We start from the raw sequence: 14,921 nt of genomic DNA on the forward strand, positions 1-14,921 counted from the left end.
TATTTATTTTAGAATAATTTGCAAATATGGGGAATTAAAAAGAAGAAAATAAAAATGACCTATAATTTATTTTCTCAGATACCATTGACTAAATTTTAGTATATATTTTTTGGACAATTTTTATATGAAATATTATACAAACTACTCTAACCTGCAATTTTTTAACTACATAATATTATATGCATTTTTGCATAAATATTTATACTAATTATAAAATAATATTAAACATTGCCTCTAGGGATAGGTATGGTATCGTTTAATGAACCAGTCACTATTGGTTACCTAAACTAGTTGTTTCCTATCTTTCACTATTATAAGCACTGTAGCCTTAAACCTTAGTAGTGATTAGAATTAGATTTGTGTGTGTGTGACATAAAATACATGTAAGTGGCTTAGCAGAGTTTATTTTTCTTTCACATAGAGGGAGTTCAAAAGTAGGTGCTCCAGGATTTAATGGTACTCAACAGTATCACAAAATCAGGTTCCATCTACCTTGTGCCTTGCAGTGTCTTTTCCCAATGCCGTATATTACTCAATGGTGGTTCTGGTAGACTAGCCATTCAATTAGTATTCTGCCCTGTAAAAAGTGGAGGGCAGAGTGAGGTAGTGGTGGTGAGCACATGAAGTACTCTCACCCTTTAAAGATACTTCCAAGATGTTGCAGATACCACTTCTGCTTATGTCCCATTAGTCATATGGCCACATCTAGCTGCAAGAGAAGCTGGAATATATAGTCTTCGTTCTGGTTACAATTGTGTACCTAGCAGAGCATTGTGACTTTCTTATAGATGATTATTAGCATTTATACTTAATTAAGAAGATGAACTTCTAGAGAGAAAATTGTTGAATTAAAGGATAACAACTCAGGAGAGCCTGTTTCCCGTGAGAGCAAACACTTTGCCCAAAGCTTTTTCAGACATTAAGTGTTTTGTAGTTACTATAGCTTGATGATGATAGAATGGGAGACTTTTTTTTTCAAGATTTTGTTTATTTATTTTTAGAGAAAGGGAGGGAGAGAAACATCAGTGTGTGGTTGCCTCTCATACACCCCCAACTGGGGACTTGGCCTGCAACCCAGACATGTGCCCTGACTGGAAATCGAACAAGCAACCCTCTGGTTCACAGGCTGGTGCTCAATCCACTGAGCCACACCAGCCGGGGTGGGAGACATTTTTTATCACACCAGAAGGTATAATTTGATCAATCCATACCATTCTGCAGATATTGATGGTGGTATGCAAGTACAAGGTCCTGTACAGGAAGTGAATGTTTGAAATTTGAATGTAAAAAAAGATCCTAACAGTAGAGTCCCCATACCCTATGGTATCTCATGGCTTCTAGAGCCAGGGATCTTGATGGTACTGTTTTCTAAGACTGAACTATGTTTCAGCAGGCCTGGGTCTGATTTCTGCATAGCTTTTCATCTCCTAATTTGGCATAAAAATTTTCCTTTTACTTCTTTTCTCATAGAACATTCTGATCTTTGTGTCTCCTCTGTATGACCTGAAGGTTTTCAGTGTCTGTCTCTCCCTTATGTATATATGTGTCTCACTAAAAAACTGTTTTTTTAGAAAAATAGTGATTTGATTGAACAATAGCCTGAATAGATTGATATGGTTATAAACATAATGAATATTATGACTATTCACTGTACTGTTTCTCATTATAATGTATTATAAGGTTTCTTTTTAAAAATTTAATCTTTTTATTTTTCCATCACCATTGCACCCCCTTATATCCCCCTCCCCCAGCAATCACCACACTGTTGTCCATGTCCGTGAGCCTTTTTTCCTTTTAGTTGAATGATCACTGTAGCTGAGCTGGTGTGTAGGGGAAGAGTGTATGTGGGGAAGGGGCTTTTCTTCTCATGGGCTTTAAGTAAGTTTCCAGAAAAGGCTTTTGTTCTAAAGGATCTTAAGATCATTATTGACAAACTCTGAGAGTCCCAAGGATATAAAATCATTTTCTTAAAAATGACTATTTTAGGAGAGCACTAGAAAACTAGGCTTGGATTCAGAAGAATTAGCAGATAAATAGAATATTCTGTAGTTTAATTTTGATCTCCACAAGTGAAAATGACAGAAGCATTTGTCTTTCTGTTGTTTTCATTGCAAGAATATCCCATTTCAAAAAAGTTAAGTTGGTTATTTCAAAAGTCAATGTGATTAAAATTGAAAGACCAAACCAGGGTGAGGTGAAAGAAGAGAACAGGGTGCACACAAGTGGCCAGACTTGAGCATCCAAAGCTGAAAGGGAAACAAATACAATTTCCTAAGCTGAAAGGTACTTTTCCTGCCACTAAGCTCTAAGGGAAATTTCTTACCTGAAACATTGAATGATATAAGGACAAATGTCTTCAGTGGGTTACATAGCAAACATGTAAGTCAAATTTATAGACTGTGTCTTATGGTCACACCTTCAGGCGACCTTCATTGAAGACACAGGACAGTATAATTATTCAAGGACTCTAATGTTGAAAGGAACTAATGCCCATTATTTGGAAGAGATGCATGGCTTTCAGGGCCTTTTTTTTTTTTTTTTTTTTGGCGCTGCTTTTCATAGAGTGATTTCCCCTTTGTTTCAATCGACCAGGTGCCCGGGAAGAACCCAGCGTCCAGCAGGCACAGCGTCGGTCAGCTGTCTTTCTGTCCTTTAAGTCCCCGATTCCATGCCTGCCCTTGCGCTGGGAGCAGCAGAGCAAACTTCTACCAACTGTGGCCGGAATCCCTGCCAGTAAAGTTTCCAAGTGGAGCACAGATGAGGTATATTTTATTTTTTTTGTCTGCCAAGGACCAGATATAGGAGTAATACTGACTTAAGGGTGAAAACATAAATGGGGGTTGGTAGTCTTTTCTTCCGAAAGATGAGAAATTATTCTGAGAGAAACAACCAAAACATGTAGGTTAAACATTTTGAACCTGTTAGAGCATTTAGATTCCGGCATTTTTAAACTGGAATTTTGATCTTATTTTTGACAGGTATCAGAATTCATACAGAGCTTACCTGGGTGTGAAGAACATGGAAAGGTATTTAAGGATGAAGTAAGTGTTCCACTAAATTGCAGTATGTAATTTAATGGGATCAGAGCACTGAAATGCACTGAAGGGTGAAATGCTCTGCACTGGCAGAGGAGGAAGGAGATGGGTTATGTTGTAACTGACAAATCGATAGAGACTTGTCTAACAAGCAGCATTAATCAGTTCTATAAAAATGTCTTTGTATAAGATTAGATGCAAAGGAAATGTTTGTAACACTTTATGATGCCCCAGAGCAGTAGCACTGGACTCGTTATTTTAAATAAATAAATAAAAATGAACATAAAATTTAATAACATGTATTTATATAGTTATAGCAGAGAAAGGAACCAAAAGAAGTAACATTTCATTTCTAATACAAGGAAATTGTTTCCCATTATCTTACTTTCAAACATGATTTTAACGACACAAAGATTAACTAATCCATTTGATGCTTATAATGTACTATTACCATTATTATTAAAATCCTTCAGATCTTACGTATTTCTCAGTAATGTTTTAACAACTGATATTCATTACAGTCAGCTGTTGGAAAATTATTTTTTAGTTCTTTTCATCTGCTGGTCCAGAACTTCAGTTTAAAGGATGATAAATAATGATATCACCTATATGGAGCATTAAAACAAAAAGGAATTCGGGCCCCGCTACAGTTAGAAGTAATGCTATTCTAGTACGCCAAGAGACTCTTTTCACTACAGACCTCTAAAAATAAGCCTCTTGCCTGTCAGCTCCTCCAAGCAGAACAGTCAGTTAACACTCAGATCTTGGCTACCAGAAGGTAGAAAGAGTATGTAACCTCACAAGGCTTTCTTCCAACATCTGCCGTCTCCAGTTATAAGTGTATACAATTTGTGTGCTTCTGTGTTTACCCTCAACTATTAAGAATCACGCACTTTCCGTTAAGAGCATTTGCAGGCGTGTCAGGAGAGCGAAGAGTCCAGCCACTGGGCTCCAGTGTCATTGCACTCTTAGATCTCCTGGGTGCTTTAGATGGGTGTCTTTAAAAATGCACATGGATCTGATTCTCAACATCATTTCTCTGATTTCTGTTCTTATTTCAGAAACATTTTATCTTCTATCTAATTGATCTTTATTGGAAATTATTTGTATTTTGAGTTTCTTTTCTTAACTCCCTAAGTGTCTTTGTGGACCACTCTCGGTTAATTTCCATCCCAACTGCCCACTCCTGTCTTCAGCCAGCTGGGTCTTTTTCACAGCACTAACCACCTTTTAGAATTAATTACTATCAGTTAATTATTAATTAATTTGCGTACTTATTATGTTTTTTGTTTACAGTAAGTCCCCCACTACTAGAATGTAAAACTCCTTGAGGGGTTTTTGTTACTTGTTTTTGTCATTTTTTGTTTGTTTCTTTGTTGTTGTATGTCCAAGCCCAAGAAGAGTGCTTGGAACATAATAGATGTTTATTAAGTTTTTAGTGAATTAATATACTCACATTTTTACATTCTGAGAAAGATAATCAAAGAGCACCTGCAGTGATTTGCAGAGTTGAAGCATTGGAAAAGAACCTGTGTGCACAGTGGGAAGAGTAGTGACGTGGGAAGTGGGAGCCCCCTCCCAACCTCCAGATCCTCCTTCTTGGTTTTTTAAATAAATATGTATTATAAAAGCAACAAACAAAAAATAAGCCCAATAAAACATTGCAGGGATCACTGTTCTTAGAAAGTGCTTTTCCCGGTGAAGTTTTCTTCCTTCCAGTTGAGGCCTGTCCTTGTGGCCATGCATCAGAACACCGGTACGTAATAGACTCTCGCACTGACCTCAGGTGATTTTTTTCCCCTCCAGTGTAACCGTAAATATACTAACCTACCAAAACTTTATTCCACTCCTAGCTTTCAAATCCCAGCCTCACTCGGCTTTGAATGGTCCTTGTCATCAGTCATCTGTCATGTTAAATTCTTACATAGTCTCAGAAGGACACTCTGCAGAGCCCAAGGTTATAATAAAACGATTCAGTCTTTGTAGTGAGCTCCTTAGGAGCTGGTGTGGTAGCTGACATTTTCTTTCATGATTTAGAAGGTTTCTCTCAGGTCGCTTATTTCGCTAAGGTCTGCCTTGGTTGAGTGAAGTGTTCTTAGATCTGCCTCTCTGCTTGGCCTTCTTTTATCAGAACACAAGCAAATGAGACTGGAGCAAATGATCCCAAAACCTGGTGGAACATTTCTCATACCTGCCACTTAACACATCTTGGCACTCAGAAATTAACATCAGAATGCCTTTCCATCTCTACCAAGACAGCAGTAGGTTTCCTTGTTGAAAAGTAGTAAACTTTTCCCACATAATTGTTAATGGAAGTGCTATAAGATGACTGTAGCTCTTACTGATTAAGTATATAGGCAATTTAGATTTATAGGTTTTTTTTAGTTTTGAGGGTAGAGAGGAAAATTTTAAGAAATAGCTACTCACCTTTATCTAGTGAACAGCTTACAGAATTGAGAGTAGTAGTAGCTCACTAGGGTTGCTGTATCAAAATGCCATAAACCTGCAGCTTAAACATCAGACATTTATTGTTACCCAATTCTGGAGGCCGGAAGTGTTTTTAACAGGGGAGTTTCCTTATTCCGAGGGCTGTGAGGAAAGGGCCTGCTCCAAGCCTCTCTCCTTGGATTGTAGATGGTGATTGTTGTCTTCACAATGTCTTCCCTCTATATTTGTCTGTCTCTGTGCCCAAATTTCCCATTTTTATAAAGACACCAGTCATTTTGGATTAGGGGCCCAGTCTAATCTAGTGTGATCTCATTTTAACTAATTCCATTTGCAGTGACCCCATTTCCTAGTAAAATCATATTTTGAGGTTATTGGGGGGTTAGGACTTAAACATATGAACCTGGGACACAATTCACCCATAACAGTATATTGCTGTCAGTGTTTCCAGTGTACTATAAGGCAGAGAACATACACATGATTCACTTTTTATACAAAAATGGGAAAACTGAAAGAGGAGTTCATTGTTTTAAGATGCTAGAACTCCCCAGGAGCTTAAAGTCATGTAAAAAAAAGACACTATTCCTTTGCTCTGCCCACTAAACTAGACATCATCTCCATAGAGTCATATCTTTGAACCTCAAAGTACACTATTCTGCAGGAGCATAGCCTTTTTGTCTTAGAAGAGATGGATGGAGAAAGGGCATTTCTCACAGTTACCCAAGTAAAGAAAGATCCAGCATAGTCTACCACTCTTAACTCCAATTTCATAGTCTTCCACCTACATTGCTTATTGCCCATATTAGTAACTGCTTTCTTTTGTATATGAAGAATAATTGTAGCCACTCTAGAAATGTTATCACAATTATTTTCTTCATGGTATTCAATAGAAGGCTAATTTTATATGCATGTAGTTATGTTTACCTGAATTTCTTTGTTTATAGCCACAAACATTTGTGTACCTATTTTCATCTCTGATTTTAAGACTACAACGTGTCATACAGGCACTGAACTTGAGGCACCCCACATTTTTCTAAATTCTTCTTGAGTTAACACCTAAGTAAGAGGAATCACTGGAAAGGGTGGCCTCTTCTTGTGAGCTAAGTTTTCAGATGAATGAATGAGTTTTTACTTCACTCCCAGTCCACATTTGGGGTATTGTAGATAAAGTCCGTTTATCAGGAAATGTTGTTTGTACACATGAACTCCTTTCTGTGCTGTTTTAGTGTTGCTACGTATAAGACAGCTGATAATTTAACTTTGAATATTTCCTACAACAGTACATCTGGTTAATTCACAATCTTTTGTCTTTTTCTCCCATTTCAGCAAATTGATGGAGAAGCATTTCTGCTTATGACGCAAACAGACATTGTTAAAATTATGAGCATTAAGCTGGGCCCTGCTCTCAAAATCTTCAATTCTATCCTGATGTTCAAAGCTGCAGAGAAGAACTCTCACAATGAACTTTGAAAATGGTGAATTTTGAATACCATCAGCTTTCTGCTTTAAAGCTCATGTTTTATTCAAAGCACAAGGACAATTATAACTTCTAAGTGAGAAATCTCCAAAACTCAACAGAGCAATGCGATCAGATTATTTATATTCCTCCAGAGACAATGTATATGAATTCTTATGAAAGTGCTTGAGCTTTTAACCAGGTACTGTCTAACAACAGTCATCTTTTGGTTCTGTTCACTGAGCTAAATTTATCTTTGTAAATCTTTTTGAGGCTGGGGGGTGGGGGGAGAAGGGGAACTTCATTAATTATTTATGGTTAATGGGGCAGAGTATGAACTTTCGGCATTTTGTAAACATTGATGAATTCTCTTTCATGTACACTGTTTCTTTTTCAATACTTTCAGGAATCTTTTTATATAATCAAATTTCAACCTAAACCAAAATAGTCAAAATCTGGCTAAGGTTAGCCAGTGGGATGGTTATCTGTATTGTTAACTCTGTGCCATATTTTGAACTGCAACATTATGCTAAGTATAACTTTGCAAGTCATGATATTGCCTAACTGCTTGTCATCGTTTGTTGAGGCCGAATAGTTGTAAAAATTACTTTTTCCTTAAGTCTGTGTTTTTGCTTTTGCACGTATTATGAAATGTTAAACAAATTACTTTCACCAGCATCTTTATTATAATTACCAAAAACGTGTATATAAATAATGGAACTGAAAAATAAAATATATAAACATAAGTAAATTAGGTGATGTATCTGAGTGGCATCAGTCTGAAACACTGTGATGCCGTGTGTTGGACTCTTGTGGAGTCCAGTGATATCATGGAATATGCAGTTACATGGGGGGGGGGGTGTTTGTAAGGATCTTATACTATTTATGAGATTATCCTGAGCTTCTCTCTAATTGTTCAAGGTAACTGGTCATTTTTCAGAGATCAATGAAGGGCTTGTTCTGTTCACAGAAACACTAATCTGTCGAGAGCTCTGCCCCAGATCTTGCCGCGTCCTCCAAACCCAAAGGTTCTTCAGGGTTGGCTGAGGAGAGAGAGTATCGATTTTACTGAAATGGCAAGGTGTGAGGGAGCACCACCAGCAAAGATTCTAAATGCTCACAGATCAGGGAGGCGACTTCCCAATAACAGTTATTCAAGAACCTGCATTTTGGAGAGATTCCTTTCTCTGTGGGTTCGCCTCAATATATAAGCATACAAATGCACTTTAAATGAAAGCCCTTGATTACCTATAAAATGACAGCTGGTAGTGTTTCTTTTGCAAGTATGCATTTCCAGCACAAAAGTAAATTATTTTATTGGCCTTTGGGTGTAATTTCTAATTTCAGGATTGAACATTTATTGAGGGTCTGTTTTAAAAGTAGAAAGTAAGTTTGCAGCATGCTGTCTGAATTCTGGGGAAGGTTCCACCTGTCTTTAGTTGCTCTCGTTTCTCCTATGTAGAATTTCTTTTGATGTCCCCCTTTGGAAGTCTATTAGCAGCCTTTTGTGTATGTCATCATTAAAGGTAAAAACAGGGTCAACGACATCTGCAGTGTTCCATTCATTTCTTTGCATGAGTCTGCTTAAACAAGTTTTTTTGTTGTTAGTTTCACTTCCCTTTTTATGTTTTGCTCAGAATTTGTACATTCAGATTGCACTTGTTATATCTGACATGAATGAAATAAAGTCTTAATTGCAGACACTTTCTTAGATATGTATGATTTTTAAGAAAGTTGTCAAATAGGCGGGGCAAATGAGAACAGGAACAACATCAAACATGAACAGTATACATGGGCGTTCACTAGCTGTGTAATGACTGTAGGATTCAGAGTTGCCTGTCAAACTACGCCCCAGATGATGTGAAGAGTGACCAAAACAAATTCAAAAATTATATTGTTAATATCAGGTAGGGTTTACACCCTTTGGGGATTTTCCCTTTCTGGTTTAAAACATATATAACAGAAGAGACTTTTGTCTTCCTGGCAACATCTCATTCTAAGCAGCATATTGGCATATGCTAGTAAGACCTTTCTTTCTAAGGGCATTCTTTTAGAGAACACTGGGCAAACCAAATGAGACCTGCCTGTAGATGGAAACAGCCCCAGACTGCCACTGTGCAGCTTTCAGACTCTGGGGAGTCAGCCTCCAGACAGAATAGGGTTAGATTAGTCTGGCCACGTTTACCAAGTGGCAGGGCCATGCTGGGCGCTGGAGATAGACACACCACCAAGAGATAATAGAGCGTATGTGAACCTGCTGTCATGGTCAGCTCATGTCTCTGTTTGGAGCCCAACTTCACTGCAGTTTCCCATAGATCCACCTCCATCGCTTCGCCCCAGCCTAAAGGAACAGAGGCTTTCATTCAACTTCAGCCTTGGAGATGATGGACCTTCTAAAGAAAGGAATCTTTAAGGACTTGATAAATTCATTTGCAAGAGGAAAACAGGACACTGGGACACATAAAAAGGGTTGAGGGGGATGTAATTAGGATAAATGAAGGAAAGCTGGTAAAGAACTAAAGGCACATGCTAGTGAAAGGGAAGAGATGGAAACTGGAATAGGAACTAGTTATGTGAAAATGACACGTACCAAGTTGTTTTTTACTCTGCCTGTCCATTCCCATGTAAGTAGTTAGTACACAGTCATTGTAGGGGAGGGCAGTTTATCTTGCCTTTTCTTTTACCTCACTGACTTAAGTATTTTAATGGTTAGAGAGAAAGGTGTTAGTGTTTTGCAGTATTTCTAGAGATGTATGTTATCAAAATATTTTTTTCAATAATTTATGATTCCCTTTTAACCTTTTAAAAATTAATGTAACAAAGTAACCCAAGAAATGCTCATCACATCGCATTTCACGTATTACCTCGCTTAAGCGTCTTCAGTCTACGCCAGCCTGGTCTGTTGAAACTGGTAAGTAACATTGATACCAAACGACGGCATTGATGACGACGTCAAGGGGCATCTTGAAAGAGTGGCATTTGATAAATTAGGACAAGAGACTCTGGACTGGATGAGGAACCAGGACTAGAACTCCTGAGAGGCTGGAGAGCAGGTCTAAGAAGGGCCCTCACCTGGAAACTAGAAGCTGGGGCCCTGGGAGAGAAAAGCTAGGTCTGCTTTGCAGTTGCAAACAAGCCTGAGGGGTAACCCGGGCAAACACACATGCCGCAGGGCCAGGGAAGACAGAAGCCTCGCGGGGAGGTAAGAACCTGGTGTGCAGTGCTGCACCTCAAGGGGGGCAGCAAAAGACAAACGCAGGTTTCAGGAAGGAAACTGGAAGACGGACACAGGCCGTAGATAATCAGAACCTGTGCCAATGAGTTTGGCCAGCAGTGAGGAGCCTACAGGAATGAAGCAGCCCTTGCTCTCCACAAATGTAATGGAAGGAAACACCAAGGTTACGCGGGCCAGCTGGGGGAAAGAGGAACTGGGGAGTAACGTGCCTCTTCTAAAAATGTCAAGGTCAAACTGTTTCCAAGCAATCTTCAGATCAACGAGGCAGCCCACAGCCCCGAATGTGCAGCAGCTCCTGGGTATTAAGTGTTTAAACGGTGAGCATATTGAGTTAAGTGCAAGGTCATACCCTAAATCAAAGGTCCTGAGCAAATATGAAGTGTAGTGGCCTTTAAAAACTAATGCACCCATAAAAGCATAACTTGGACCATGGAATTCCTTAGAACTCAAAATAAACAGCTCTTTAATTAAGTAGTATTTGACTACAGATTTTCACAAAGTAGCTAAGGTTCAAGAAAGAAGGCATTGAATTTATTCACATCTTTGAGACACGACGATTTTTAACATCTACCACAACCCTAATTCAAAGAATTTTTTATAAAGTGTTGGCTGCCCCAGAGATCAATTCTGATAAAACATTCGGCACGCTGTTAAGTAACTGAATGTTGAAATCCTACTTCCTTTTCCTTTTCTTTCATAGAAGGAAAATAGGTACTGTGTGTATCAAAAATCAACGTTTCCAGGAAGTTGAGGGTTTGGGACAGTCGTCTCGGACACTGGATCCCAAATACATGAAAGGCAGCGACTAGAGCAGCCAAGGCCGTAACACAGTCATCAACTTTTGTGAGTCTCTCTTTTTCTAAGTACAAAGAAAATTCAGAGACGTCAATGTTGAAAGGGTGCTTAACTTCTAACACAGGTGTAGATACTTGCACCTGAAAAGAAAAGATAATATGACGTGTAAAAATAGCAAAATAATACAAGGTGCCTAGATTTAACCATGATATCATAATGAATGAGCTTTTTGCAATTTAGCATATTTGTAAAAATGACAGAACATACTTCCAAATAGACCTCCATCCTGCTTTCAAATATGAAGATCTGAAATGTCAAACCAGTGATCATTGATATATATCGCATACCTTCTCATTCACAGTGACAAAAAGGCTGGGATCATCCCCAAAAACGTCTGGTAGGACTAAACATGTGGCTGTCATCTTCATATCTGTCAAAGCAAACATGTTTACAGTCCAAGTAAAAATTAAGTTTTTTACTAACTTGTAAGCAAAGCCAGAATAAAGCAACCAGAGTTTTTTTTAATCGCTACCTTCTACGAAGAACAAACTAGCCTGCTCAGCTCGGTGTTTCACAACCATTTTTAACCAGCACCCCCATCTAATAAACAGTCAAGATCTCATGTTCTACCCCCTAGATTTTGGCCAGGAGAAGGTAAGAATTCTATAATAAACCAGGATGATTTTGTCAAGCTTTACCTTGTAATATAGATTTTGAAATTAACAGATTGTTGGTTTCCTAAACATAATTTTGTAGTATCACATGTACTTTTTATATTAATACCCAACACCTCCTGTTTGAGAAATTTTTTTCTTTTGCACATGTTTCACTAAATGTTACTTATTATCAAGACAGAACTTTTCCAAGCGTCCTGAATTACTCGGATAACTGAGCCCAGATCGCCCCGCTCCTCGGGGTTACTAACATTTCAGTGTGTCCTCATCGGTATGCTGTTTCATTTTTTCTTGCAATGCAATGTTGACTGGGTTGTCTGCCACTGAAAAAGAAGTCAGTATGTTTTCTGAATAGGATTCCAAAATGTGCTTTGTTTTCTTATAAATATCTGTACTTGTGAGAAGTTGAAATTCTCTGAACATCTGAAAGAAGAAAAATAGATCACTAAAAAAAGCTAACAAAAGGGAAGTAAGTAACTCTTTAGGATTATTTTACACTTTGAATGAAGTTTAAAATGCGTACTAGATATCTGAGTAGCTTTAGCGGAGAAGTGAAAATTCAGGACAGAGAAGGAAAAAAGAATAAAAGCCTTAAGTGAATAGGAAAGAAAAATGGACATGGCAAACTTCAGAGGCTGTAAAATGAAAACTTTCGACGCAGACTCAGTTGAACGAGGGTTCCAAAGTATATGTGTATACTTCAGCTATTTGGGTTACCAAATAGCTAAATGGGAAGGCAGTCAATATTTCTCCACTTTCCTGGGCACAGACAGACTAGGAATTTTGTTACCTTTTATTTTCAAGTTTACATTAAAGTTACTGAGATTGTGGAGCTCCCAAATGCCCTTCATACAACTTCTCCCCATGCTAACATGTTGGATCCGTTTGAAAGTAAGCTGTAGACATGATGTCTCTTACTCCTTAGTTCTTCATTGTATTTCCTAATACAAGGACATTTTCCTTATATAACCACAGCATAACCATCGAAATCAGGAAAATCTAATCCACAGACCCCACTGAAGCTTGCCAATTGTTCACGCTCTTTATAAATTCAGGATCTAAGCCAGAACACATGTGAGATTTAGAGATCATGTCTCCTTAGTCTCCTTCAATCCAAATGAGCTTAATGAGCTTCTTGGTTTTTCCTCATATTCCTTGACATTTTTGAAAAGCAGAAGCCAATTACTTAGTCGAGGTTTGTACAATGTTTCTTCTTGATTTATGCACTTTTGGCAAGAATACTGACACCTCTCATCACATCAGGAAATACAAGATGGTAATTGGAAATTACTCCCATTATTGGAAATTTTCACTTTTATCTCTTATTTAAAATGAAATCTGCCAGGTTCCTCTACTGTAAAGTTAATATATATGTTATACTTATTAATACATAGTTGTAAATATTCTATTAGCTGGGGATTCTTATGTACTTCACTTAAGTTCTAAATTAAGATTGTTCAAATAGTTTCTCAGTAAGGTGAAAACTAGCATCTCAAAGAGTTTATTGGAAAATTTGGAGAACTGTTTAACTTTGTGATTGGTCAACTCCCTCCTACTTGTGCCACATCCAGTAGATCCCAGTAACAAATTCCTAGTTGACAATACTTTAGAGAATCTAATAAAGTATCTGTTTTTAAATTTTATGTTGAGAGAAAGTTTTGAGGGGAGGGTTGATGAGTGCAGTTGGTGATGGAGGGCCCACGTGAACTCCTAGGACCCGATTCTCACACCAGCTGCTTCTCTCGACGTGTCCACAGCAACCTAAGCTCCGAGGGTGTTCACAATGGCGGTAGCAACAAATAGTGGGTGGGATTTGTAGCAGGGGCAGCTATAGGAACTATAGGAATCATTGGTTAACTGACTATTTGTAAGTAAGGTCAAGCACAGCAAGGTTTTACCAATTGAAAATCCCAGCTGCCTACGTATTGCTGACTTAGGGAGGTACTTCCTAAAGAAACCTGAAATGTTTCGCTCTTTATTTAAAACAAGAAATAGCGGTTTTCTTCAGGAAGTACAGTCCTTACAAAAAACCATGTTAAGAGAAAGCAAGCAATAATCAGGGTAGGGTTGCTGAGAGGATTAGCATAGTCTATGCACAGTGATAAGCACATCCCTGCTACGTAGTAAGTTCAGATGTCTGCTATTCGCATTATTATGAAAAGAAAACTTCAGGCAAATTCCAATTTTTGTGGGGACTTTTTTGGAAGAAGAAAAATATAAAACTTCATTTTCATTGCAACCAAAGAATTCTTCTATGAGACGTGTACTCAAGTAAAAACTTTGATGAATCTTTCATTATGTACTACAACTAAAATTCCACTACAATTGTAATAGGACCCTTTAATAGCCACCTAAAAGGCAGAGTATTGAATTGCCCCTTAGACTACACATATTTTAGGATCACTTTATGCAATGATTTGGGATTATAAGGAGATACATTTGGACTAATATTGTAGACTAATAGTTCCTTAATAAACTATCTTGATTTTCTAAATGCATGTAAAGGGAAAAATGTTTCACCTTTTGAAAATACTCCGAGGTAGCGGTCCCCTAGCCTCCACAATATGTCCAATGACAGGAAACTCTTTAATAATCTGCAGGTAGCCAGTACATGTTATTAGAAATAGGTTCCAGAAATTCTCACCAAGTGGCCCTAGTTGTAGCCTATTGCAATTCACACTTGTTATGTAGTGCTGCTTATTTTAGGAAATAAATACCACTTCGAGTAGAAAGAGACAAATCAATTTGTGTGTACCACTTCCAGAGGAAAGAGACAAATCAATTTGGACACTATAATCAGAGAGTATTATAAGCAAATAAAGATACCTGATCAGGGCACTTCAAGAAAGGAAACATTTTAAGAATGTCTTTCACAGGTGTTCTGCTGCCAATCAGCTTCCTTCTTATTTGCAAAGTCTGGCTCATCCTCTTATCAATTTCTCTCCAGTCCTTTTCTGTCTTCATAAATTCTTGCTGAAACCAGCTAATATGTTCATCTATCTCAGAATCTAAGCAAATACCTTCTTCCTGAAAAATAATTTCAAAATATCAGTGTTCTATATTTCAAGTTTCAGCTTAACACTTCATGAAAACTTGAATTAAAGGTTGTATTATACTTATTTTATATATGTGTGTATATACATAAAATTAATGAACTTATGAACAGCATCATGTGTAGTCTCCACTTGGCACTGTACATGATTTACAAATGGAGAGTCTAACTCTGTGAACAAATCGGAGAGTTAATTCACAGAGAGTTACTGTGGTATTATCTGTTCTCT

The 14,921-nt window shown here is 37.8% G+C and overlaps 2 protein-coding genes across 2 annotated transcripts in view; one reads left to right on the forward strand and one right to left on the reverse strand.

The window, feature by feature from the left end:
* Positions 1-8,599, forward strand: part of L3MBTL3 (L3MBTL histone methyl-lysine binding protein 3) — a 100,413-nt gene extending 91,814 nt beyond the window's left edge. Inside the window, exons 21-23 of the mRNA XM_054569947.1 lie at positions 2,593-2,762; positions 2,979-3,041; positions 6,807-8,599. Of these exons, the coding sequence (XP_054425922.1) occupies positions 2,593-2,762; positions 2,979-3,041; positions 6,807-6,950 (377 nt within the window). The 3' untranslated portion in view covers positions 6,951-8,599. The remainder of the gene's footprint in view (positions 1-2,592; positions 2,763-2,978; positions 3,042-6,806) is intronic.
* A 2,222-nt stretch (positions 8,600-10,821) lies between these two features.
* SAMD3 (sterile alpha motif domain containing 3) overlaps positions 10,822-14,921 on the reverse strand; it is a 33,573-nt gene continuing 29,473 nt past the window's right edge. Inside the window, exons 9-12 of the mRNA XM_054568928.1 lie at positions 14,467-14,667; positions 11,892-12,063; positions 11,314-11,396; positions 10,822-11,106 (exon numbers count right to left, since the gene is read on the reverse strand). Coding sequence (XP_054424903.1) covers positions 10,822-11,106; positions 11,314-11,396; positions 11,892-12,063; positions 14,467-14,667 — 741 coding nt within the window. The remainder of the gene's footprint in view (positions 11,107-11,313; positions 11,397-11,891; positions 12,064-14,466; positions 14,668-14,921) is intronic.

The sequence above is a fragment of the Pteronotus mesoamericanus genome, unplaced genomic scaffold, assembly GCF_021234165.1.
Source record: "Pteronotus mesoamericanus isolate MK-2021 breed Mesoamerican mustached bat unplaced genomic scaffold, CSHL_Meso_final contig_20, whole genome shotgun sequence".
NCBI lineage: Eukaryota > Metazoa > Chordata > Mammalia > Chiroptera > Mormoopidae > Pteronotus > Pteronotus mesoamericanus.